Source organism: Engraulis encrasicolus, chromosome 10 (assembly GCF_034702125.1).
Source record: "Engraulis encrasicolus isolate BLACKSEA-1 chromosome 10, IST_EnEncr_1.0, whole genome shotgun sequence".
In the NCBI taxonomy this organism is placed as follows: Eukaryota; Metazoa; Chordata; class Actinopteri; order Clupeiformes; family Engraulidae; genus Engraulis; species Engraulis encrasicolus.
In genome coordinates this window covers 51104725-51132351 of record NC_085866.1, presented here as the reverse complement: position 1 = coordinate 51132351, position 27627 = coordinate 51104725, and the positions used below count along the sequence as shown (strand labels likewise).

Here is a 27627-nt window from a genome sequence, read left to right as displayed (position 1 = left end):
ACACACACACACACACACACACACACACACACACACACACACAAAAGAAAAATGCAAAAGGTATCTCTTACATTAATTAGGTACAACTTGAGAAAGTATGTAAGACTTTAAACATTTTGTATTTGCACTGTACTCACAGGGCTAAGGTTAGGTATGTACAGTGATAACATGTACTTGCACTGCACCTTAGTAGGGAAAGGGGTGAGGGTTAGGGATAGGTAGGCCTATGCACAGTATAAATACACAATATTACATCTTGATACATGCTCTGTGGATAGATACACTAAAGACGAATATGTACACTGTAAAACATTGCAGTCAGTAAACGAAAAAAAAAAGTAAGTTGCCCTGCTGCCTTAAGTTTGTAAGTTAACTCAACTTGAGAAGGCCTTGAGTTGTGTTCAATTTGAGTTAAATTGCAAAATTACGGCAGCAGGACAACTTACTTTTTTGGCTTTTACTGGCTTGCAATGTTTTACAGTGTAAACCCCTGGTGGTTCACCCTTGGCGTCTGCTCACATCACAGGAAGGCCAGTATACATTAGCTTTGTCAACGTGTCAATGGGTGCAGTGAAAGCAGGTCATTCCTCGCCCCTGCCATATCTGGTTCAATATTAGGTCACTCACAAGCCTTTCGATTCCGACATACAGACACAGTGTCCTGATTTTATCCAGGTCAAAAGGGAAACCTAAGCAGGCTTTTGACAAAAAGAAACTGAACAGTCCAGGCATAGTAACACAGTGTGTACAACAAGTGTATAGAAAGTATGAGTCCCTGATATAGGTCATGATTGACAAATGACACAGCAAGCAGAGCAGCAAAACAGAACGGAATCAGAAAGAAAAGAACGCACAACTGGCTTTAGAATTCATGATATGCAATATGTTTCAAACAATTTAAGAGTTCAATTGACGTGAAATAATAATAAAAAAAAAACAATCAAGATTTTTCTGTTTACGATAGCAAAGTGGCAAGTGGTCACTATCTGAAGCATCATCTTTTTGTTATTATGCATTATGTAATAGTCAGTATGAGGTCCATCCATTGTCCTCCTGGTGCCCTAATATTGAAGATGTGCAGCACATGGTTTAAGCATACTGTTCTGTGTACAAAGGCACGATACAGTAACAGATAAATTACATTCTGCAGCTCTGCCACGTAGACTCTCGTGTGTAAGCAGTGGTGCATGCAATGTTAATGCACACAATCTGTTGGTTAATGAATCAGTCAGTACTGTTCGTTTAGTTTGCACCCCAAACAACCCTCAAGTAAAAGGATTTTCGTTTTTTATTTTTTTTACTTTTCATATCATGGAACGAGTTAGTAAGGTGCTTGGACGAGAGAGAAACAAGGCAGGTGGGTGAAATATGTGAAATGTTGCAGATTGTTAATCAATAAGTAATCATTTCTAAAAGATGAACTATTAAACTCCATCGCCAGCCAATATTTTAGCATGCATGCGGGAGGCTCTGCCAGATCCAGAATTAGGTCAGGGCTGATAAATAATGAACCGACTGGAGAATTGGCTTCGGAATCAGAAATTATGCTGCAAGATGTTTGGAGTGAACAGGGAGTTTAATTGGTGCGGTGCATGAGGCCATAACAACAAGGATGATAACCCTTTCGCTTCGAGGTGGCACAGATACACTATAGTGTATATCTGCCCTTTTTATTAATGTGCTACAATAAATTAAATTTGCACAACCTACTTGTTTGTGAAACAAGCCCAAGTGCATTAGTAGAATTCTGTATTGCTCTCTAATACAAAGTTCTAGATACAGAGTTTACCTCTTAATGTATTTTAGATGTTAGAATTACTTGTAGAATTACTTGGCTGATGCTTTTATCCAAAGCGATTTACAGTACACTTAGTTAGGTACAGGGAGTCCCAGGGTAAAAAGTGCAGAGTGAATTCAACACTTAGAGACCAGATACCATCTAGAACAGGCATGGGCAACTTTGATGATAAGGAGGGCCACCACCATCGGAGGGCCGTATGATCACGGATCTGCAGCTCACAGAGTTCGAGGTGCATCTGTTAACTCACTGCCTATATTGTTTGGATGGAATAGGAGTGTTTCCTATCAGCCAACAGTACAATTAAAACGGATAGATTCACTAGTGTTGTTTTTTTTTTAATCTGGTCATTATACACGTGACCTGAAGAAGGCCGACAGGCCGAAACGTTGTCACATTAAAAACTGTTTATTTAACTTGTGAGTGTGCGGCACCTCTCTCCTTCTATAATCTGGTCATTATTATCATCATTTTAATTATGCTTTATCTGTGGGCCGCATTGAGTGAGAAGGCGGCCCGCATGTGGCCCCCGGACCTCCAGTTGCCCATCCCTGATCTAGAATATGTTAAATGGACTCTCTAAATGTTGAATTAACACAGCATTTTACCGTGTAGTTACAGTTGTAGTGTGTGGGGCAATGTCCATTGTGTATGTGGGGTCCATTCTTGCACACAGTCTTGTCACCTCCCGCATTATCCTTACTGCAATTCTCTCCTCTTTGGTCTCCCTGAAAAACCTCTCCACAAGCTCCAACTGGTCCAGAACTCAGCTGCCCGCATCATTACTAAAACCCCTTCCTGTCACCATATTACCCCTGCACTGCAACATCTCCACTGGCTCCCTATGAAATATAGAATTCATTTTAAAATACTTCTCCACACCTTCAAGGCTATCCACAATCTTGCCCCCCCCTTATCTATCTAATCTTATTCACATTGCTGCCCCCCCCCCCCACCCCCCCCCCCCGCCCCCTCCGTTCCTCTTCCTCCATTCTCCTCTCTGTCCCCTCTGCCCGTCTTAATACCATGGGGAATAGAGCTTTTAGCTCCTGACATCCGCAATATTGACTCTGTGCCCCTGTTCAAATCCAGGCTAAAAACCCATCTGTTTCAGATAGCCAATTCTTTTTAAAATTCTGTTTATGTGTCTTGTTTTATTTTTGTTTCTCTCTGTACAGTGTCCTTGATTGTTTTGAAAGGCGCTTTTAAATAAAATGCATTATTATTATTATTATTATTATTATTATTATTATTATTATTATAATAATTATTATTATTATTATTATTATTATTATTATTATTATTATTATTATTATTAATGTAGGGATTGATGCCTTGTGAAAGGGCACTCCAACCATGGTAAAGGAGAGAACTGAAGAGAACCCATATTCTTGCTATTTTTTATGGGACCTATAACCATCCCGTTATGGTATGTTGACCAAAGCGTACATACATAAAATGACCTATATAAATAACGTGTCCTAGAGCAGTGTTTCCCAACCTTTTTTATCTTGTGTACCCCCAAAGCATTTTTGCTGTGCCATGAGTACCCCCCAGTCAAGTCCTATATCGTTTTCTCCATCCCAGTGAAAGTAAGCTCCATACATTTGTTATAATAATAACATTTTTCCAAGTACCCCCTGCAGTGTGCTCGCGTACCCCTAGTGGTACACATACCCATGGTTGGGAAACACTGTCCTAGAGGTACATAAAATTACCTATTGGTAACTTTTGTCATTGCATAGAACTAGCTACTGTACTTTTGTTGGTGAGGCTGAGACTGTGTAGAGCAGTGGTGTCAAACTCAAATTGACTGAGGGCAAAAATCTAAATCTGGAACTAAGTCAGTAGTGTAGTCTACGTAGAACGCAGTGTTTGACATTCGTCATGATTAGGGGTATTTGATTGAGGGTGGTTATTATTGCCTATTTTCTTAATTCCTTATTGTTTATCCCTGTGTCCAACAGTTTGGTCATTCACTTGCTTTGTTAATTTGAAGATAAGAAAAAACGTTGTTTTTATTTATCTTGAGGGAGGAATGTTGAATTTGAGTGGTATATCCTGCTGCATTTTGCAGCTGACCAACAACTGATTGACCACACTGTTTATAACTTTTGCCTATTCCTTTGTTCCAATCAATTGGGCCCTGGAATGTGGCATGTTTACTGTTACTTTGCTGATATCTGGAGAGCTCAGAGTGAGAGCCTCTGCTGTTGAAGGCCATTGTGCCAGGGCACAGTGTGCTCGCGCCTAACTTTCCAGATAGCAGACACATCTAGGCTGTGTGTTATCCTTAGCGATAGGTGTTTTTATGCTTCGTCACTACTGGAGACATGGAGACGACATCTTCCTTAACCAAGATCATACTTGCATACGTGTAACCTGCTGACATGAGGAAGACCATTTTGCCACCATTTTGTCAGTTGTCGATCGATTTGCCTGTCATTCGCCAGAGATAGGATGCTGCCTAGATAGTGAGACGCTGTGAGACTTTGTCTCATTTTTATTTCTTTTTACTTTTTATTCTTCTTTTACTTTTACTTCTTTTATTTTTCTTCTTATTCTTTCTGTAATCTCACTTTTTATATAATAAATTGTATCCTGATCGATCCTTTTAATTACGAAGTCAAGACTTATTTTTATTATTGCAAGTGAGTCAACTAAAACACAACGCAGAGCATTCATCCTTTAATTTTTATTGGAGAAGAGTATTCAGCCTTCAATTTTTGTTGGAGAAGAGAATTTTGGAACACCTCCAAAATCTAACAGCAGGTATACCCACTTCAAAATTTGAGCATACCCACTTCAAAATCTCAGGGATTTAGTAGAGCTGTAGTAGAGGAAAGATCGTGCCTATACTAATTTAATAGACAATAACGTAAACAAGGATTGACCCAAAGGTTGACGACAGGTAAATAAACAAAAATGCAGCAGGTGTTTGCCACTGACACATAAAGTGAAGTGCGTGTGACACGTATTCTTCACAGAAACCCCATCCCGTGATAGTGCCATTGTAGTGCTTCAAAGAGGCTGCAACTATCAAATATGATACTTCGCACCCCAACCAATGCACCTCCTCTCATGGAATAACATTCAACACCACCCATATTTTCTGTCAAAACAATATTCCTCCCGCCCAGGACCCTGTTATCATCATCTCAGGTTTTTAACAGAGGAGAGGTGTTTGGTTTCCATTCTGCTGTTTCCCCGAGAGGGTATGGCAAGAAAGGGCCCGAAGAATTGGCAATATAATCCTGCAGGATACGTCGCATTGTCATGTACTAGGTCAGTCCCAGGGATGCATTGTGGGATGGATGGAAAGATGGATGGGTGAGAGGGCTCATTGGCTGCTCCCAGATGAGATACAGCATACGGCATTCCTTATAAAAACGACCCAGGAGTGTGCAGGACCATTTCAGGACAACCTGCAGTGTGACTCTGAAAATATCTCCCAAACATCTCCTTGTAAGTACAACCAATATGGACCTATCTGTACAACTTCTGGCCTTCACTGCTGTAGATGCACAGACAGTGTGCAATAATCTGCGATTATTATTGTTTTTGTTATTGATCAGTAATGCTTTGGTATTGTATCAGTATTGAATTGGTGTTATTATTATGGTGTTCATTATGATGTTTATTTAATTCTGATGATTTAGCAATTGTGGTTTTAATTATTACTGTTCTATATTCACATGTATACCATTACACAGTTATTGATTATTTATTGCAGGGGTGTCAAACTCATTTTGGTCCGGGGGCCGCATACAACCCATGTGGACCTCAAGCGGGCCGCATTAGTAACATCATCGCCAAAAAAAAAAAAAACGTAAAGCAGAGGATTAGTGTTCAGTACTATCACGTTTTAAGTGTGTTGAATAAGTAGAAAGCAATGCAATACTGATAATCCTATGCAAAATTTCCTTGACTTCATTCATACATTTGCAACCGTCAACAAGTTTGGCAGGGGGTCTTGGGGTTTTCCCCCAGAAAATTTTGTATTTCTTATATGTAATTTCCTGCATTTTTACGCATTCTAACATCCCGTTTCCAGATTGAGCTTATAACCAATACAAATCCAATTATATGTAGGCCTATTATTTAATTACAACCAATACCAATACAATACGAATAAGAAATATTAACATTTTATCTCTATATATGAGGTCTATAATATATGAGCTTTATCAAATGCCTGTTACAGTACAAATTCACTATTTATAATAGAAGTGTGATGTGCACTTTACTACATATACAGTGTAACAGAGGGACCATTGGGTTAATGTCATGCAGGTCTCGATTTTGCCCCGAGGGCCGTAATTGCGCATTTCGGTTATTTCATTAAACAAAACAAAAACAAAACAAACAAAACAAAAAAAAGTTAAAAAAAAAAAAACATTTTTTTTTTTTTTTTACATCCGGGCCGGATGGAACCCTCTGGCGGGCCGTATGTTTGACACCCCTGATTTATTGGATAGATGCTATCATTAGCCCGTTAAAACTTTGCAAGACTGCCAAGACACATGCCTTTGTTGTTTTTTTAATTGAAGATAATGATATAATAGAGATGTGTGTACATGTGAGTCCTTCTACACTTTATGCAGCATGATGTGAGTATAGTCCTATCTCTGTTGCAGGAGACGATAAGATGGTCTGCCACCAAGCATCTTCTCTCTTGCTGCTCCTGTTGACCATCACAGGTATGTAGCCAGCCACCCCCACAATATGCAACTGGCCCACACAGCAGTACACCACATCGCTTGATCCAATATAACTCTATCAAAAGATTTATAGTATAGCCGAAGCCAAAATGCAGCTCTGACTGACTATCTGTCAATTCAGTGATTTAGGACTCAGCTCCTCTCTCTCTCTCTCTCTCTCTCTCTCTCTCTCTCTCTCTCTCTCTCTCTCTCTCTCTCTGCATTTCTTCAACTGTGACCAACTTTAGAGAAGGTCTTGCAGTCCTGCATAGGCCCAGCTGACCCGAGTCAACTCATGAAAATGCTTTTCTCAGGCAGGGGAGTTAAATCAAGATGTTCAGGAATGCATAATCAATGACTCGCAATATAGCACAGACAGTAAACTAACTTGACAGCCACCAGTTCTGACGAGAGTGCGCTTTTAAAAAAAAAATCACATTTGAGGGATGTTTGTGAAAATGGGCAAGGAGGTCTCTCTTTATTAATTCATTCAACAAGCTGAATTCATGCTGATGCTAAGATTGGATGCAGGATGAAATAACATAAATGGCAAACAGGGAATATACCAGCTTCAGAATAGTAAAGGGGTAAGATTGAGAAATGACCCAGGACAGCCTCGAACGAACCAGGGTCCCCATGGGCGAATAGCTGCACCACAGCACCCCCAGAAAATAAATATCCTGCTGTATGTTTTTTTTCCAACCAGTTCACGTAAGCCAGCTGCTCTGAATTGACACAAATCTTGAATAAACAACAGCACAAGTAGACAAAATACAGGATATGAGAGATGATTTCTCCATCTCTGGTGAGAAAGAATGTGCTCTTTTTTTGTCATGGGCGAGATAAAGAAAACTTGCTCTTTGGTTTATTGTGAACCGCCTGAAAAGAAAACTGGAAAAAAGGCTTAATGTCTCAACTTCCATTGCTATTCCCCACAGCAAAAACGCTTGGCCAACACAAAAGCAAATGTACCAGACACACCTGCCTGAGATGGACTGTAGGATATGATTTCGGACCATGGGGACATACTTTACTAGACACATTTGAAATAGTTGGAAAGTTTTTCTTCCCACAAGGATGTAGCTGCAATATGATATGATATGATATGATATGATATGATATGATATGATATGATATGATAACAAACACATTTTGATCATGTCTGTCATTAGCAGGCCATAGAGGAGGTTTTACAGGTCATCTTAGTCAAAACAGTTCAGTTATAAGCAATTACACTCCTCTTTGGAGCATCAAAAAGTCCATTCCAGTTGCCTTCAACTACCTATTGCCTACTACCTATTTTGAATACCAAGCTATCCTTTTTTTTCATTTTGACTTTTGTCAGTAAAAAGCAATGTGCATCTGATCTCATCTTGTAACCATCTGATCTCCCTGAAACAAAGGAACGCTAGGTCAAAGGATCATCGGAGGACAAGAGGTCGAGCCTTACTCCATCAAATACCAGGTCTCAATCCAGCACGAGCGCAACCACTACTGCGGAGGAACCCTGGTCGCAGCCCAGTGGGTGGTCTCTGCTGCCCACTGCTGGAGGCCGTGAGTAATTACACCAGTGCCCAACATGTATACACCAGAGTTGTGTTGCAAAATGCAATGCAAAACAGCAAATTACAGACAAACTCTCAGACTTAAATTTTGGACTTCCACATGTTTCAGAGGCTTATTATTCATGTACACTATGACAAAAAAATATGGATTTGTAAACGCTTGGTCATTGGAAATGAACTATACTAGTACATACTGTAAAATAAAGATACGGTATTTACAGGGGAAAGGGCCATAATACAAACCCCAAAACAATATACACATAGCTGATGACGCTAAACACTTTGGTGGCGAAACACACTGCCTTTTGTGTTCTGTCCATTTGTCAGGCGCTAAGGAAGGTGCTTTAGCTGTGAGTGCACTCAAATTTCCACACTCAAATTGCCAAGCAATGATACATTTGTATGCATTGCATATGTTTTAACAATCAATACCTAATCATTACAATAATTATAATTATAATATAACCATTTGGCAGGAATCAATCACCGATTATTATTGATGATCGATTCATTATTATTATCACTATTATTTATATCATATTGACCAATTACACTGTGTGTTTTCTTGTGTCCTCAGGAGTTCCCTAATTCAGATAGTGTTGAGCGAGCACAGCCTTGCGGAGGTGGAGGGCGTCGAGCAGGTCTTCAACGTCTCCAGGATCTATGTGCACTATCAGTACAACTACAGGACCTTCAACAACGACATCATGCTCATCAAGGTAGGAGACTACCACAGGACTACAGAAACTACTACTACTCCTGCTACTGCAACTATACTACTACTACTACTACTACTACTACTACTGCAACTACTACTGCAACTATACTACTACTACTACTACTACTGCAACTACTACTGCAACTATACTACTACTACTACTACTACTACTCCTGCTACTGCAACTATACTACTAGTACTGCTATTATACTTCTACTAACTACTAACGTCTACAAATACTACTGCTACTACTGCAGCTCCTATTACTGCTACTATAACAACAACAACAACTACTACTACTACTACTACAACAGTCCATTTCACTTTTCAATAGTAAGTAGTAGTAATAGTAGTAATTGGCAGGCTTATGATGAGGTCAAGGGTTTTTTGTTGTTGTTTTTTTTAAAAGTTGAGAATGTGTGATCTAGCAGCACATCGTGCCTCAACCGCCTTGTCCTCCCATGTCTTTGCAGCTGAGCAGGCCGGCCATCCTGAACGCCTACGTGCAGCCGGCGTACGTGCCCAGCGAGAGTGACCCCGAGGTGACGGGCGGCTCCACGTGCACGGTGAGCGGCTGGGGGGTGACGCGCATCTACAGCTACTACCTGTCGCCCGTACTGCGCGCCGTGGACGTCAGCATCATCCCCGCCTGCTACTACTACTACTACTGGAGGATCACCGACAACATGATCTGCGCCGGCTCACCCTTCGGGGGCAAGGACTCATGCCAGGTGGGAATGCAATCAATAATCAATAAGTCATAATAATGATCATTATAACGCTAATACATGACAACAGATAATTATTACAAGGACTCCTATCAGATGCATTAAAATCTAATAATGATAATATGATATAACTAGAAGCACTCAGAGAGCGCAGACCTCCGCCAAGGAAGCTGCTTGATAGAACATTTGACTATGTTACACCCCAAGTCTTTCTGCCTTCTTTTTGTGGAGTTCCAGCAATTCAATTTCTGGTCACTAGGGTTATCTAGATATATAGGTCAGCAATGGTGAAGCATCTTTTAAAAAGTCCTGGGGTTCTAGGAGTTTTTTTTTTAAAGTCCTGGTTCCGATTCGTGATCTGGATCACCGCCAGAATTTAATCACTTGTTCCTTGGGTCATTATCAACAACTCCACAAAGTTTTGTCCAAATCTGTGGATTAGTATTTGACTTATGCTGCTGACAAACAAACAGACAGACAAACAAACAAACAAACAAACAAACAAACAAACAAACAGACAAGGCAAGGCAAGGCAAGTTTATTTATATAGCGCATTTCATACACAGGTGCAACTCAATGTGCTTCACAAAGTTAACAAATGTAAATGAAAGGAAAACAGGGAAATGAATTAGAGTCAAAAAAACATTTAAAACATTAAGATAAAACATAAGGTAAAAATAATAATAAAATAAAACATAAATAAACATAAAACCTTGAAAAACAATTCTTATTTTACTAATTTACTTCTCTTATTTTACCGTCTTTTCATTCAATAATTTAAGAAAGCATCTGAGAACAGCTTTGTCTTGAGTCTAGATTTAAAGCTATCAATAGTGGGTGCATTTTTTACGTCATCTGGAAGCTGGTTCCAAAGCTTTGAAGCATAGAAGCTAAAGGCTGCCTCTCCACATTTTGTTTTGACTTTTGGAATCACCAGCAAATTCTTCTCCGTTGACCTTAGTGACCTGGCCGGTGCATACAGCTGACAGACAGACAGACAGACAGACAGACAGACAGACAGACAGACAGACAGACAGACAGACAGACAGACAGACAGTCCAACGCAACCGAAAACATTATCTCCTTGGCGTAGGAATTAATGATGAGGTAGTAATGATCATTATGACTGACAATCAGTCATAGTCAGGGATTGATTCCTGCCAGGTGGGTAAAAACGGTAAAATGATCTGTATTGTGTAATGCAATATGATAAAATAATAGCGATAATAATAATGGAGGTCATATGATCGATAATCAATAATATAATCGGTAATTGATTCCTGCCAGATAGGTAAGAGCTTTCTAATGATTATCTATTGATTATTAAAACATATGCAATGCATACAAATGTATCATTGCTTGGCAAACCACACAGCAGTCTTCCTACACTGATGCTATAGACACTGGCTTCTCTCTCTTAGAGCACTCGGGTGTGCTGGGACAGGTGTACAGTCAATGTAGCGATAGAGTACAGAGGCTAGTCACTTGCACTGAAAAGGAAATGCACAACTACTTATTGAGGTGTCCACAATCTACAAGCCACTCACTGAACCAAGAGAATAACAAGCGTTGTGGCACATTCATAACTCTTGCTCCGTGCTCTTTAGCTACAGTTTCAGCCATGGCCTTCACTGGGGTCATCCAACAAACTGAAAAAAGTCAGCAAAAAGTTTCACGCCACTAGATGAAAGTCACACACACAAAAATATCTCAGGGACATGAACCCCAAAACGGGGTTAAGTGGTCCCAAGACTCCCTGAAAGAGCCTTTGTGCTGGAGCTTTTGGAACTTTTACCCTCTTCAGTGGGTACAGTAAATGTTTTTCTTTGAAGGGGAAACCAGTGCAGTCCAGGTGTTCTTTAGAGGTGTCGGTCACAGAATATGCACTTGTCACCAAATACCGGGAGAAAGAGAGGCCACACAGTCTTCCTCTGATGCCAATGTTTTTAAAAGAACAATGTGTCAGCATATAATAAGGCCTTTTTCAAGTTTTGAACTTCAAAAGGGCCCTCAAGGCTAAAATGTTGTTTCATTAAGTACAGTACATGTTTTTTTGGTTGTGCTCCTCACAAAGCTCAGTGGGGTGAACCCCAAAACTGGGGTTAAATGGTCCCAGGACTCCCTGAAAGAGCCCTTTTGTAGGAACTTTTATACTTTACACTTTCAAAGGGTAATATTTACCTTTATCGTTGCTTTCTGGGCAAGAGGTGCCCTGGTTTGCTCGCCTCTTTGAGGGCATTGTGTTGAAAGGAACAACCCTGAAATTTGAAACTTAAAACGGGCCTTATTACTGAAACATTGTTTCATTCAGTAAATGTTCCTCTTCATTGCTAATTGCTGTTGTTATACATTTTATCTGTTTCTTTCCCCCACAGGGTGACTCGGGAGGTCCCCTGGTCTGCTCGGGGCGGTTCGAGGGCATCGTCTCCTGGGGTATCAGCTGTGCTAACCCCTATTTCCCCGGCGTCTACACCAAAGTCAGGAACTTCTCCAGGTGGATCGACTGGATCATCACCAACAATTCATGAAAGAAGTATTGGGATGAGTTACAAAAGAAACGCAAAGCATCCGATGCAAATCGAAATGTTTGACGCAATGAGTCTCGATTATTTTCACGGGATGACTCATGTTATTAAACTAATATTTGCAGATCTGGCAAAAGGAGGTGTGAGATTGTAACGATGATAAATATTTAGTGAATCATTCTGATTGCCTAGTATTTTCTGCTCAATATATGGATTCGTGTGAGGATGCTAGTAAGTGTTAGTCTCAGAGCTTTGTAAATGAAAAGAGGATGGTCTCACATTTGAGGCCACGAGCGTTTTGAAGCATGTGCTTGAGGGAAGCGTGCAGTAACTCATTGTCTTATTAACTCCGAGCCGCCGCTCATCAGAGAAGAACAGCCAGCTGCTATTGGTTTTACTCTGAAGAAATTGTGTATAAGTTCCTTTCCCCCTCCATCTGACCAGCACTAATAACCACTGATTTAGTTTTGTCATTTATTTAATTTTAACCCATGAAATATTATGGAGAGTGACTGAAGACTAACTGTATCTGGAGAATCTGGTCACTGTCAACTTCTTCTATCTGATAATGTCAAATTCCTGTTTTGTTGCATTGTTTAGTTAGGATACCTGTGCGCTTTCAACAAGTATGCAGTGATTTTTTGTATATGCCTGTCTGCTTTAAAGTTTCATTTGATACTATTCTATTCAACTTGGAGGAGTAATCATTCACCAAGTGGACAAAGTACAGAAACCTTACAATCAACACACGCGCGCGCGCGCGCACACACACACACACACACACACACACACACACACACACACACACACACACACACACACACACACACACACACACACACACACACACACACACACACACACCTCATTCGCATCACATATCTGCTACAGTAGTCTTCACAGCCTGCGCAGTCACATGGATAATAACTAAGCTGTAATGACTGTGTCATGAGAAACATTAAAATATCTTCAATAAATACAAAAAGTCTTCTTTGTGGATTTTTTTTGCACTTGGTGCTTGCAAAATACTTAGGCTAGAAACACGATGAGCATTTCACAGTTCTGAGGTAATGCATCACTGCCCATTTACTCATCTCCAGCAAGATCCGCCCCCTATTATGCTGATGCAAGTGACTCATGACCTGTCCACCCTGCAAGACAGCGGCTTGGTGACCAGTGTTGCCAGATTGGGCGGTTACCCGCTCAATTGGGCTACTTGGGATGGTCGTCTGCGGGTAAAAACTGAAAAAATTGGCCATTTGGTGTTTTTTCCCGCAGTTTTGTGCCCATAGAAATCAATGCAATTTGTTGAAACAGGCTGGAATTTAGCGCATTTTGAGAACCTTTTGGGCGGGATTTGATCACACACATCTGGCAACACTGCTGGTGACAATAATAAGAAACCGGCTGCTGAATTCACCAGTCATTAGAGCTGACATGGACAACGACAAGCACCACCAGATGACCAATGGCACAAAGTCAAGGGCTGATGTGGACGACAACATTGTTAGGGAGCTTATCAGCAGGTCCCAGGAGGCTAAGGAGTTTGCCTACTGCCCCTACAGCAAGTTCAGAGTGGGAGCGGCACTCTTGACACCTGATGGGACCATCTTTACAGGTGAGCTGAAGCATTTTAGGTTTTTTTTGACAAAAAACAATCATACAAACAAACAAACAAAAAGCAAACCAAATGGAATAACGAGGAGAATAGCTGGATATGAGATTAACTCTTTTTCTCAAAAACTACAATTAGTAAATAGTAATGCAGAAGGTGATCCAAGGACATCCAAAATCAATTCCTCTGTCTTCATCCACAGCTACTGTTGTCCTTTTTAAATTGCAATAGCAATAAGATTTGTGTAGTATATTATCCTACTGGACATAACTGTCATTCAATGTGCTTGAGAGGAAATAAAGAGAAGAAAGAAGAAATAACTATTGTAGAAAGTACTACAGAGAGTAGATAACTAACCTTAACTTAAGGCAGATGAAAAAAAGCTGTTTTTTTGACACTGTTGGGGCAGTTATATAGGAACAGAAATCTGGTTCCAGCATTTATCAGCATAGCTATCCACTTTAGAGCATATAACATATTGAATATTTAAATAGCCGGTTTTCACAACCTATAACTCAGGGAAATGATCAATCAATCCAAACTGATAACTTATGATGATGACATTCATGTTGCATATGTTTTAAATAACAATCCTGGGGTGCACTTCTCGAAAGTGTAGTTGCTAACTATGTTAGCTACTTTGTTGATTGCAATGCAATTTCCCATTGGCACTTACCCAAGTTGCTAACTGGCTAACAACTACGCTTTCAAGAAATGCACCCCTGGAAAGGGCTGGGTATGCGCTGTTACCTATTCTCATTTTGTGATACAATTCAATTGTTCTATAAGTCTAAATTTATCAGCGCTAAGCCATTTGACGTCTTTTGAATTGAGACTCCCAGAGGGTGTGGAGAATTTCCACATGAAAACCCACTGAGTCACTCTGCCTGGCTACAGCAGGGAGTCGAGAACACCTCTATTCATAAACAAATAGCTGATGAATAAACACCACACTCATCTTCTCTCCAGTCTAGGGGTTAGACTACTCTCTGCTATTTTGTGGGAGATTATGAGGACAACATTTTTGATTGACACTTGTTTTGCCATTCTAAATGATGATATTCTGTATTTTAAAGAATATAGCCTACTTGGTACATAAAGTATAAACAATCAGTCAAATCTCGTGAAATGCTACATTGGCGACAGATACACATACAGACATACACAGACACACAAAGACACACAAAGACACACACACACACACACACACACACACACACACACACACACACACACACACACACACACACACACACACACACACACACACACACACACACACACACACACACACACAGTAGTATGATATACAGTATGTACGGTATGTGTCTTACACACCATTTACAACTCAATTTCTACTGAAATGCCTCAAACTCAATCTCCCCAGGCTGCAATGTGGAGAATGCATGCTACAACCTCGGGATGTGTGCTGAAAGAGTGGCCATATCCAAAGCTGTCTCGGAGGGACACAGAAGTTTCAGGGCCATCGCAATCGCAAGGTGACGACAATTTGAACTTCCCAAACTTTTAACACATCTGACTAATCATACTGTGTTAACACATGACAATATAGTAAGTCATTCATGGACATTGTGTCATGCTATCTCTGACGAAACAAAAGCATGTTTGTAAAATGCTAGCCTGAACTTGCCATCTTGTGTGTGTGTGTGTGTGTGTGTGTGTGTGTGTGTGTGTGTGTGTGTGTGTGTGTGTGTGTGTGTGTGTGTGTGTGTGTGTGTGTGTGTGTGTGTGTGTGTGTGTGTGATAGATTGATTGATGATGGTACAGTAAGACCAGTAAAATAATTCTTGTTTTTTCTTATTTTCAGTGACCTAAATGAACAAGTCATTTCACCATGTGGAGGTTGCAGGCAATTCATGAGAGAGGTGAAAGCTGCCACTTCACTTCTGGCTTCAGAAATGATCATATCCCACCACACATACAGCTATTTCACATTAGGTCAGGGATTGGATTCAGAGTATTGACCTAAGGTCTGTATGTCACAGGAAACTTGCCGGTGTTAATAATGAGAAATAATTTACACTGGCATGACTTGTTGACTATTAAACACATTATATTGAAATGTATTGATATGAATACAGTAGTCTTGGTTAATATCAAACCTGAAAAGACTCCGGTCTTAGTCATTTCAAGAATGTTGAGTGAGTGTACCCCTTTGGATTTAAAAGCTGTCTTTCTTGTAAAGGCTCTGCAGGGATATAAAATGTCTGAGCGGGCGAGGGCCACATGTGGCCCTAAGGCCTGAGTTTGCTTAGGTCTGCATACACACTACACACAAGGTAACTAGGGCTGTAACGATATTGTGTCGAAACAAGAGACAATACGCAGAGTCACAATACTGCATCGCGATGCAAGGAGGCAGAGACGTGATACACACTTTCAAGGCTCTGTTACCCTAGAGTCCAGAAAACAACCACCTGATATGATGTGACAGTGACTCAAAGCATTATTATTTTAAAACTTTTAAACATAATTAGTAGCCTCTTGTAACCGATTCTACCTTGTAAGCTGCTTCTTTCTCCTGTTCTTTCTGCCCTTGCTTCATGCTCTCTCTTCTTGTTATGCAATCATTAGCTAAACGTAATCCCTTACTATGCTATTCTTTTGTCTTTCAGTTTGGCACTCACTGGCACGTGTACATGACAAAGCCTGATGGATCTTACCTTCACATGAATGTTGACGAGCTTCTTCCTGAATCATTTGGGCCGGATGACCTGAAAGGGAGAAAAGTGTGAAACTTTAGAAATGGTGCTTAAGATTTGCCTGTAAAATGAACACTTGTGGTGACCAAGTAGGGCTATTTCAGTTGAAAAGTACACAGCCCCCATGATAAACATGACAGGACTAATGTTTTTGATTGTGTGTTTGTTTATTTTGTGATCAAATACCATTGTAATGCTTTAAGAACTGGTCTGAATGTAATGATAGGCCTATATTCCCACATGTAGGCCTACAAAGTATGTTCTTATTATAAACACTGATGTGTTGATTTTTTTTGTATCATACTCAGGGTACTGTGCTGGGCTACAAATGGACCAGCCGGCTACTGGTATGCCTGGAGAAAAAAAATGTAAACTGCAGTAGCCTATTGTAGTACGGTAATAAACTATATTTTCATATACAAAATGTAACTAGGCCCTACTGTTTTTTTCTTATAGGCTACAGTCGCTGCTGGCTATTGTACTGAAATATGTGCAGTATTCTTGGTTTGTGTTAAAATGAATCCTTTATGAGGAAATAAATTGAACTGTGGCCTGTGTTACCTCTCTTATCATTGGACATAATTATTTTGCTGATTAGATGGATGTGTGTTAGCAGGGCTCTCAAGTTTTGAAGATTGTTTGGAGTGAGATTTGAAAATATAAATAAATAAATAAATAAATAAATAAATAAATAAGGGCGGGGGGGTGGGACAGACATCGACCCGTCACCCATCGACCCATTGACATTCCCTTCAATCCAGCTAGTTAAAAAGTTTGATTAGACCAAAATACACTATTTATTCAATGCTTAGCCCTAACCAGTGCCCAAGTTGTAAAATAAAAGTAGCTGGGGATGGTCAGAGATTGATTCAAATTATTGGTGGTTCGGGGGTTTCTCTCCCGAGAAAATTTTGAAAATGTGCAATGATAATGTGCAAATGTGCAATGATAATTTTAGCAAGCTGTCACATCACAGCATTTGGGGGAAACACTTCAACATTTAGATTGAGCAATTCTTGGCTGACAATCCCTGCTCTTATGTTAGGCTGGTTTATGCCAGGTGGGTTCGTAATGGATGCAGAGTGGCACCGTGTAGTTGAAATATCTAGTCCTCTAATGTGAATCAGAGCAAGGGGAAACAGTTTCCATTTAGCAAGAAACCAACAGGTAACAAGTCCTGCTTCATTCTGTTGCAAAAGTCATGGACTAGGCCTACTAGTGTCTGTTTTCACATTGATCCAAGCAGGGCCGGCCCTAACCAACTTGCATCGCAAAAAAATACACTGCTAGAGTACATATACTCAAGATGTCAAATAGCTTTGTTTTGTTATTGCTTTAGTTAAGAATTTGTGGAAAATGTGGAATAGCAATAGGCCCACTTGATGCTGCTGTGTCACCAGGTTGGGTTGCAGGGGTGGAGGTACCTGTAAGTGGAGGCCCACTTGATGCTGCTGTGTCACCAGGCTGGGTTGCAAGGGTGCACAGGCGCGGAGTGGCCATCGGAAGATCGGGGACTTGTCCCGGTGGGCCGCGGCTGTGAAATGTAATGACGCAGCCGCTATGCATTCTCAACCAGCCTTAAAATCTACTATCTGTGCCGACAAGTGCTGTTTTCCTACTTTCCGCAATACCTTTTTCAAATCACCTTGACTAGCCCGTATTTATACGGTGTACCAGACGGCAATACCTCAATGACGGTGTCAAACAGTAAATTGGCCACACCCCTTCTCTACTGATAATTTCCATACACCGTAGATCGCGGAAGTTTACTAGATCTTAGTGACACAGTTTCGTTTTCAGTATTTGAAGAACCTGTGCTATTTAAATTGGTTACCAAAGGATGGATATATTAATACGTTCTGATTTATTTTCCGATTTCCACATGACTGTTACAGTTTACAGTCTGTCAGCCCAGATTCACTTGCTCTGTGGTTATTGACTTGGGTTACGAACAGACTCCACCAAGTGGTAAGGAAGAGAACTGCAGCTAACAGACGCAGTTTTGTTTTGATGGCATTGATTTGTTAGAACTACTGGTCCGGTATCTCTCCTTATGCTCGAAATAATATTATTATCATACATATATTTATATGTGGCACATTTAGGATGTAGCCAATGTAATGTCTGAAGAAATGGAACAAAATAATTACCACACAAGATTCTGATGTGACCAGTGCTGGGTGTGTAGACTAAACTGTGGATTAAAGTGGAGTGATTGCAAGAAACAAAGACATTTGCTGCAACGAAGACAGCGTTTAAAGGTAGGCCTACACCGTTTAATACATTTTGTTGACTTATGGTTGTGCTTTGAAGTAGCTAGGTTTGGCTTATTTGCTGTATGGTGGGTTTAAATCCCCACACTCAAAACCTTGTGCCCGTGCTCATCCTGTCTTCCTTAAACGATAATTCAATAGGCCTACAAACTGTCAAAATGACAGTGGAGTGCACATTTGCATGGAACAGTAGCATGATGTATCCTAACCTGCAACTAGTTCTATTGCTTTGGACTGTGATGATGGCTGCAGTGGTGTAGTCTACTTTTTGAAGTGGGTATACTGTATATTTGAGCATTTTTTGATGTGGGTATACTGTATATATTTGTGCTATTCTAAATAATGGATCAATCAATTTTGAGTGGGTATACTGTAATCCCTGAAATTTTGAAATGGCTGCGTATAGGCCTACCTGCGTTTTACGTAGGGCCTAGACTACACCACTGGCTGTGCATTTCATCAAGGTGTAGGCTACAATCCTCCACTTCAGGTTGATATTTTGACAACACTACTTGTAATGTCCACATGTAGTACGACTGCAGATTTCGTGGTTTTTGTGTTTTTGGTTAGGAAACCATGTTGTTCGCTTTGTTTTTTTTTTGTTTTTTTTAAAGGGCCGCCAAGGGGAAAATTCTCCTGGTAGGAAAAGTCCCCCCACTCCGCCCCTGGGGGTGGAGGTACCTGTAAGTGGAGGCCCACTTGATGCTGCTGTGTCACCAGGCTGGGTTGCAAGGGTGGAGGTAGCTGGAGGCCCACTTGATGCTGCTGTGTCACCAGGCTGGGTTGCAAGGGTGGAGGTAGCTGGAGGCCCACTTGATGCTGCTGTGTCACCAGGCTGGGTTGCAGGGGTGGAGGTAGCTGGGGAGCTTGATGCTGCTGCATCACTGGTGCTGGTAGAAGAGGTGGAAGAGGTGGATGCAGCAGGAGGATTGTCAAGGGTAGGATGGAGGAATCTAAGCATAACATCTGAAAAAACGAGAAGTAAACACTCAAGCAAATGATGTGAAACAACAAATAAAATGATAACACAAAAAGAACATGAAATGACATTTAAAGGGACACTGTGTGAGATTTTTAGTTGTTTATTTCCAGAATTCATGCTGCCCATTCGCTAATGTTACCTTTTTCATGAATACTTACCACCAGCATCAAATTCTAAGTATTCATTATGACTGGAAAAATTGCACTTTTCATACATGAAAAGAGGGATCTTCTCCATGGTCCACCATTTTAAATTCCCAAAAATAGCCATTTTAGCTGCAAAAATGACTGTACTTGGACCATACTAGAAAATATTTGTTTATTACTTAGTAAACTTTCATGTAAAGTTCAAATTTGACAATAGGCAGCCCAGTTTCAATGATTGAATGCATAGTTGCAGTACCTTTTTTGACCATTTCCTGCACAGTGTCCCTTTAAAAAAAAGGAAAAAAAACGTTTTTTTTTAAACTGTTGTCCAGCATATTAACAATAGCAATGCTTGTTATACTGGTAATTGTATATTGGTAGGCCTACTGTATATTAGTAGGCCTGGCCTTATGATAACTTATCAATGTTTTTGTAATTACAGTTGAAGTATTATTATGATAACTTGTATCATTATGGCATATAGGAATGTACAATTCAGATATGGCGAAATGACGTGCCACCAAACCAGTCGAGTTGTGCTGAGGACGAGCAGCTCTGGGACGAGTTCGTTCAGTGTATCCAATGGAAAAGGATGGGGAATGGGGAATGAATGAATGAATGAATGAATGAATGGGGAAACTGAGTAGGCTATAGGACGAGAGGGAACCCAGCGGTTGTGAAAACCATATGGTGAAACCACCGTGAAAAATTGATAAATCTAGACTAGGCCTACTTGTTTGTGTCATACGAGTCAAAATAAAGCTTTTTAAGCCACTTTTCTCAGCAGGCGCAGTAGTTCCATAACGGCACGAGAGCAACGGCTTTTCACAACTGAGCATGCGTATCAATTAACGACTCTGACATCCCTTCCTAAAAAATCTCTGCTAGAACTGCCGAACAAACATGTGATATGATAGCTCTGCCACATGCTGTTTGTAATACCAGAATGATAATTAAAACTGGCACGGGCAGGAATAGGCCTTATCTGACATAAAGGTTTACAACAACATGGCTCCCTTAAAATTCAATTGAAGAATGTGCGCTAGCATGGTAAACATTGCCCTACAGCATAGGCCCTAGGCTACTTCAATTAACGAGGGAAAATAATTTGTGTCCAGTATAGAATGTGCTTGCACAAATTTCACTTTTGTCTAACCTTTTGTCTAACTTTCACGTGTTCTTTTACTGCTTGGAATCAATAGAAATTTGCAAAAAATGCCAAACCACACATTTTCTCACTCAGTCTAGCAGCTAAATTGCAAGTCATGCCAAAATTATAACAAAACAGCATTTGAAACGTGGAAAAAAACAACTCTGAATTAGGTTGAATATTGTGCAGGGAATCACCTTTTCATCCGTCAGCCAAACGACTACCGGCATAGGCTACAATGATTTTATATTATAATGCAAACATTTGATCATGCAAAGGCTGAATAAATGTATTGTAGCCCTACTATTTATCGGAGTCAATCTCGACCTATCTCGGAACACAATTCAGGATGTTCAGACAAGGCTTTTATTTTGACAAGGATGATGACAAGTTGGGTTTTACGTGTCATCACGTGACTACCTGTCATTTACGTAAACATTGCCCTTGTCTGGAATTTCATGGAGGCCCATTAATGACATGTAGAGCGTTAACATAGATACCTAGGCAATTCTTCTCGAATATTTTACTTGTTGTGGTGAATATGTCGGTTAAACATGCTATTAGCCGGGGTGTGGAACTGGGGAGGTCGGCGTTCCAGCTGGGGATACTGAAACCAGCTGGCCGACTTGCTGCGAAGTTCCGAGGTGAGCGTCTGCGGGTCGGCCAGCCGTCGCGCACCGTTCAGCCTCAGAGTTTCCTGCCAGCTCGGTACCAATACTATCGCATGTCTCTCAGTGGTTTGGCGGCGCAGATGCAGTCCGGGGGTTTCAGAAGGTTGATTGGAGGTTCGCCCAGAAATAGAGTTGTGTTCTTAGCTTTTGGTGTTGGTCTTGGATTGATCGAACAACAGTTTGAGGATGACAGGAAGAGTGTTGCAGCATGTCAACAAATACAGGTGGGTGGGTGTGCCAAGTTGTGGTGGTTAGGCTTCTGCAGCTTATTCAGTGTCAAGGCTATGATTTGCTATTTTGTTCACACCTGTGGTAAAGAGTTGGCCTGTGTAAGATGTATTCCGTTTCTGAAACAAATGTCTTGGACCAATTATAATGTTGTTGAATGTCATTGTCTTATATAGGCCCTGTTCCAGAAGAAGAAGTTTGAGAGCCCTATTAAGTCTTTTATGTCAGGTTATAAGCTCGAGGACTACGTTATCGGAAAGCAGATTGGGAAAGGGTGCAATGCCGCGGTATATGAGGCCGCAGCTCCATTCGCGCCAGTTCCCCCCAGACGCAGCGAGAGGGCCTCCTTGGTGGAACTCAACACACAGCCCAGTGAACGCACATCTCCTCGCTTGGCCTGCCCAACACGTTACCCCTTGGCTGTCAAAATGATGTGGAACATGGGGGTAGATCTGCCATATTCTTTTTGTTATCCTTTCCATTGGTTGGCAATTTAAAAATAGTTGTCAGAACTTTTCATAATAACCAAAAGAGTGTTGTAAGCAATTATCCAAAAAAAGAAGTACATTCCAGCCGCCTATAACCGGTCTTCTGACTGACATAACTTCAATGAACCTTATTATGCTTTAACAACTAGACTAAGTCCTTGGTTCAATTACAAATGTGTACACTTTGCAGGCTGGATCCTCCAGTGAGGCAATCCTAAATTCCATGTCCCAAGAGCTGGTGCCTGCAACACCAAATGCTCTCAGGCAGGATGAAGAAGGAGTCAGTCTGGACGGGTTTGTATTGGCAAAATAGTATTAATCTCTTTGGACAGAGTTATGAAATTGCAGATGTTTTCTCCATGGTGACATATTAAATATGCCACTTTCAAAGCAAAGAATAAAAAACATCAACAATTAATTCACGCTTCAACAAACTGAATCGATGTAACATGAATAAATTAGAACAGAAACATCTAATTTTACTGCATTTTACTTTTAAAATGATGCAATTTATCACCCACTTCCAAACTAAGGACTCTTTGATTATTATTTTTTTCTTTCACCCAGGCAATTTGGGTGGGTTCCCAAGACCGTGGCCGCACACCCCAATGTCATCAAGGTCCACAGAGCGTTCACTGCGGACGTGCCCCTGCTGCCTGGCGCTGAGGAAGAGTACCCAGCCGTGCTGCCCACCCGACTCAACCCACTGGGCATGGGCAACAACCGCACCCTCTTCCTGGTCATGAAAAAGTAATCAGCCCTCCTACTCCCGTGACAAGTAGCAGTAACAGAGATGGTTTATGAATTCTGTATCATCTTTGATGGTTCTTTGTGTGACATTCGTGTTGTAACCTCTGCTCAGAGTGACAACACAAGGGAGACCACACCGACTGTACCGTTTACAAAAAAAAGTCTTTATTGAAAACAATACAGCTATTTTGGAATAACATGCCAGCTGTGTTTCACAGGTGGCTGGTACACACTGGTGGTGATGGTCACACTGAGATAACTTACCTATTCACTTGCAAAGCACTATAGTTTCATGCTTTATATCGATATACAGAACAGCAACATCTATTTTTCTTTTACAAAAGTGTTTCTGCATATCTGGATTTCACTGCTAATGCCACTATTGTATGGATTAAATGTTTTTTTTGTTTTCAGTGGATTATCTAAAAATCATATTCATTGCAGTATATTATTTACCAATCACTAGTTCATTTATGGGCATTAGCTGTCGTTAAGCCACCTGACGACGGTCTGAGGCCAAATGCCATTGACCCACCATTACAAACCTTACATGGGCATGACTGTGTGCAGCTACCCGTACACCCTGCGTCAGTATCTGGAGAGTGGCACCCCAGGCAGGAAGACGGGCACACTGATGGCCCTGCAGCTACTGGAGGGGGTGGATCATCTGTGCAGACAGGGCATCGCACACCGAGACCTCAAGTCAGACAACATCCTCATGGAGTTTGACTTTGGTAAGTGGGGTCAGAGAGAATTGAACAAGAGGGCAGAAATGTTTAATATGGCCATGTGGTGTGTGTCTTTTAGGGTTCGTGCAATTAACATTACTGTAAGTGGATATGTTGTGTATTTTTTGCGATTTATTTATCATTATTAGTACTTGTATAACAATTTAGATCAATAATTTCACGATTAATGTGTGAAATAAATCCATTGCCTTGACTGAAACTGTACAAGCTGAAGTATTTCTAGTTATGTATGTTTGACTTTCTATGTGTGTGTGTGTGTTTACTACCTTCCGGTGTTCTGTCACTGGTGTAGGTGGTTGTCCTCGTCTGGTGATCACAGACTTTGGCTGCTGCTTGGCAGATCAGAGCTGTGGTCTTCAGCTGCCCTACAATAGCCGCTGGGTGAGCAGAGGAGGCAACGCGTGTCTCATGGCACCAGAGGTACACGTTTTATACTGTTATTATGTGTATAGTTAATTTTTTTGTACAGTTACATTACTGACATTGGTGTGAACGTTTTTTTCTTTCTCAATAATAATTCAATAATGAATTTTGTAGTTGTCCTGTCTTAGACTGATATTTTACATGCTATTCTTGTTTTATCATGTTGGACATAAGACATCATACACACACCACAGTGAATGAATTTGTTTGTCATAGAAAACTAAGATTTTACTTTGAAAATCAACATTATTTGTTTCAGGTGGCCACTGCCGTCCCTGGGCCTGGCGTCACCATAGACTACAGCAAGGCGGACGCGTGGGCGGTGGGCACCATCTGCTACGAGATCTTCGGCCAGAGGAACCCCTTCTACTGCCCCCAGGGCCTGGAGGGCCGCAGCTACGAGGAGAGGCAGCTGCCGGAGCTACCGTCTAACACGCCCGCAGACACCAAGCTGGTGGTCCGACTCCTGCTGCGCAGGAACCCTAAAAAGGTAGGCATCTCAGCAAAGCTGCTTACAGTTTGCATACAGTAGGTAGCAGAGAAATGAGGGAGGTGTCTGAGCATAGCTACAAACCCCAACTCCATAGAAGTTGGGACGCAAGGTTAATTGTGAATAATAACAAAATACTGCTATTTTCAGAAGTCTGGTTCTGACATTAGTTGGAGAACAACAACAAGAAAACATATCAGCCATCAAAACTGACCAAAATTATTGTTTTGGGGGATATTCATGAATATGTAAATCCAACGTGTCTCAAAAGAGTTGGGACGGGGACAATAAAAGGCAGCAAATGTCGAGGAAGACTAAAAACAAAACAAAAGACAACACTTAACAGTTAATAGCATTAACCGATGAGATGATTTTATATAAAACAGTGTTGATTCCTATCTTGGACATGATTTCAACAGCTTAAATGGCAGGTGTATTCCTTGTCATGTTTTGCAATGTTTTCCTTTCTGTAGTGCTTACAGTGTGACAGGTCTTGACCAAAAGCCTGCCATTTTATGTCCTGCTGGTCCTTATGTTGGAGTTAAACCGTTAAAACATAGTTGAGAATACAATTTTTCCTACTATGTGGCAGTAATCGAAGATCTCCCATCAAAATATATTGCAAGAGTGGCTTTTCATGCTGTTTAAAACCCATTTGTTTCATTCAGCACTGTATTGAATTCTACATGTGAGTTAGAACAGCTTAACCAATGTACTACTGCACCCCCATGCTATCATGGAGGCTGACTTTTGAAGTTAGCACTAACACAAGTTGCATGGTCAATTTTCACTGTAGCATAGGATGTGCAAGACTGTATTATTTTCAAAAAGAATTGACTTCTGCAACTGCTGCTGACTTCTGTAAGCAAAGGACAGTTCCCCATGTCTTCTGGGTCTATTTCAAGTGAGCTCGGGTGGATAAGGGAATGTTAAACCCCTCTATCATTTGCACACATGAAGCGTCCTTAATATGGTGAAGTTTTCACTAGCTGTAATTATCGGAGTGCTAGAGTGAGACTACAGCCAATATATATTTCATGATGTCATGAACCTATACAATGATTTTAATGACAAAAATATGTCTTATATACACTCAATCATGGTAAATCAAGGGAATTCAAAACTTTATGTAATAACTATGGTAATTGTTCCCTCTGCATCTTTAATTCTGAGTGACTCAGCCTCTCTGTGATTGTCTTATACCTGTACATTCAAATTGTTTATCAGTACAATTCATTTTGAAATGTTCTTCCTTGTTGTTTTATCTTATTTGGATGTTTATAACATTTCACTGATCCCCGTCCCAACTTATTTGAGACGTGTTGCAGTTATCAAATTAGAAATGAGTACATATGTCCCCTAAAACAATATATTTTCTCGGTTTTAACACTTGATATGTTGTCTTTTCACTATTCTCCATCTAAGGAATGTATTGAATGTTTTGAAAATGATAGCATTTTGATTTTATTCTCAGTTTACCAAACGTGTGTAGTAAAGAAATGAGGGTGATGTCTTTGGATACAGCAGCCAGTAGAGAAATGAGACGGGTGTACAAACACAGCTAATTGTTGAGGATGGCTTCATGGGGTGCAGAATACTAAAGCCAGTATGAAATGGAGAGGCACTTAACCCCCTACATACACATTTCTAACGCATTTTTTTTATTTACAAAAAAAACTTCTAAAATAAGCAGGTGAGTGAGGGGGCTACACAGGGATATTTATAAATGATGAAGCAGTCAACCTTTTGCCTGTGTGTGTGAGAACTTTGTCATGTGAACGACAATTGGCACCTTCTTGGCAGCCTCCATAGCTGGTGTGGGAATGTATGAAAGCACTCCGAATCAACTCTTATAGTTGTGATATTGTGCTATATAAATACATATTTATTGATTGATCTTTGTTTCATGTTATGTGTTTGTGTGTGTCCAGCGCCCCAGTGCCCGAGTGGCGGCCAACATGCTCCACCTGAGCCTGTGGGGCCGGCAGGCGCTCACCTCCCTAGACAGGGCGAGCCTCAGCAAGCTGTCCGATTGGCTGCTGTGCCAGTCGGCCTACGTGCTGCTGAGGGGCCGCGGTCCCAGCGGGAGCTCCGTGGAGGCCGAGCTGCAGAGGGGCTTCCTGGCCAGCCTGGACCTGGAGGAGCTCCGCACCGCCCTGGCCTTCCTCACCTACGGACGCCAGCTCCACCATGACCGCTATGCTCCCCTCACACTGTGACACCTCTGTCCGCACCGACCAGGGTTATGTACGGCACGGACGGACGGACGAATGGACAGGAGCTCCGATTCGCACCCTCTCACCCTGTAACACCCAAACCACCACAACCAGTGACCTTGTCACCCACCCCGTCTGAGCTGACGACGAATCCCTCAGTTTGGTAGAAATAGGCACATACAATAAGCTGAGCTACATTATTATACCATATGTGATATACCATAGGTATAAATAAAGTGTTTATATATCATGTACGGCAGAGAGCTCCACTTTGGAGCTGCACTTTATAGACACCTTGCACTTTTGTTCCCCCTGTGCCAAACTTTGGGTAGTTTGTGCATGTCTCTGGCTCTAAGCCACATTATAGGTTAGGTATCACTCTGAAATGGCGAAAATATTATTTATGAATTTAATTCATGAAATTACAGTTAGACTTTTGTCATCATTGATATTGTCATCAGCAGTACAACTCACATCCGTTTGATGATTTTTAGATATCTAGGACTATATCATGAGTCATGTGTGTATGAGTGTCCTTTCTGACATGGTCTCCTGGGAAACCTATAGTGTTTTTGCTCATGTAAATAAAAAACAATGATGTTTTAATGATTCCCTCGTTTTTATTTTGACATAGGCCTATGTAATTGTGTCAGTAGAGCTCTTAGTGTCCATTCAATTCCTGAAACTGC

General features: G+C 41.0%; 3 protein-coding genes across 3 annotated transcripts; all 3 read left to right on the top strand.

Annotated features, from left to right (window-relative positions):
• The first annotated feature begins 6446 nt into the window (after positions 1 to 6446).
• Positions 6447 to 12981, top strand: LOC134457483 (trypsin-3). Its single transcript, XM_063209490.1, has 5 exons — positions 6447 to 6498; positions 7902 to 8052; positions 8641 to 8782; positions 9255 to 9512; positions 11885 to 12981. The coding sequence occupies exons 1-5, from the start codon at positions 6447 to 6449 to the stop codon at positions 12035 to 12037; spliced, it is 756 nt and encodes a 251-aa protein (XP_063065560.1). The 3' UTR covers positions 12038 to 12981.
• Positions 12982 to 13476: 495 nt separating this feature from the next.
• cdaa (cytidine deaminase a) lies at positions 13477 to 16550 on the top strand. The gene is made up of 4 exons (XM_063207690.1): positions 13477 to 13652; positions 15037 to 15148; positions 15478 to 15535; positions 16286 to 16550. Exons 1-4 carry the CDS (start codon positions 13496 to 13498, stop codon positions 16403 to 16405), a joined length of 447 nt encoding a protein of 148 aa, XP_063063760.1. The 5' UTR covers positions 13477 to 13495; the 3' UTR covers positions 16406 to 16550.
• Positions 16551 to 21347: 4797 nt separating this feature from the next.
• Positions 21348 to 27547, top strand: pink1 (PTEN induced kinase 1). The gene is made up of 8 exons (XM_063209263.1): positions 21348 to 21818; positions 21999 to 22268; positions 22501 to 22604; positions 22878 to 23060; positions 23631 to 23794; positions 24102 to 24229; positions 24492 to 24722; positions 26654 to 27547. Exons 1-8 carry the CDS (start codon positions 21465 to 21467, stop codon positions 26939 to 26941), a joined length of 1722 nt encoding a protein of 573 aa, XP_063065333.1. The 5' UTR covers positions 21348 to 21464; the 3' UTR covers positions 26942 to 27547.
• The last annotated feature ends 80 nt before the right edge of the window (positions 27548 to 27627 follow it).

Excerpts from the sequence above, each read along its gene's own strand:
- LOC134457483 (XM_063209490.1), top strand. The coding sequence starts at position 6,447 with ATGGTCTGCCACCAAGCATCTTCTCTCTTGCTGCTCCTGTTGACCATC. Across the intron at positions 6,499-7,901 it reads GCTCCTGTTGACCATCACAG|GAACGCTAGGTCAAAGGATC; the intron begins GTATGTAGCCAG and ends CCTGAAACAAAG. Across the intron at positions 9,513-11,884 it reads GGGGCAAGGACTCATGCCAG|GGTGACTCGGGAGGTCCCCT; the intron begins GTGGGAATGCAA and ends TTTCCCCCACAG.
- cdaa (XM_063207690.1), top strand. The coding sequence starts at position 13,496 with ATGACCAATGGCACAAAGTCAAGGGCTGATGTGGACGACAACATTGTT. Across the intron at positions 15,149-15,477 it reads AGGGCCATCGCAATCGCAAG|TGACCTAAATGAACAAGTCA; the intron begins GTGACGACAATT and ends TCTTATTTTCAG. Across the intron at positions 15,536-16,285 it reads GCAGGCAATTCATGAGAGAG|TTTGGCACTCACTGGCACGT; the intron begins GTGAAAGCTGCC and ends TTTGTCTTTCAG.
- pink1 (XM_063209263.1), top strand. The coding sequence starts at position 21,465 with ATGTCGGTTAAACATGCTATTAGCCGGGGTGTGGAACTGGGGAGGTCG. Across the intron at positions 22,605-22,877 it reads GAAGGAGTCAGTCTGGACGG|GCAATTTGGGTGGGTTCCCA; the intron begins GTTTGTATTGGC and ends TCTTTCACCCAG. Across the intron at positions 23,061-23,630 it reads CTCTTCCTGGTCATGAAAAA|CTACCCGTACACCCTGCGTC; the intron begins GTAATCAGCCCT and ends GACTGTGTGCAG.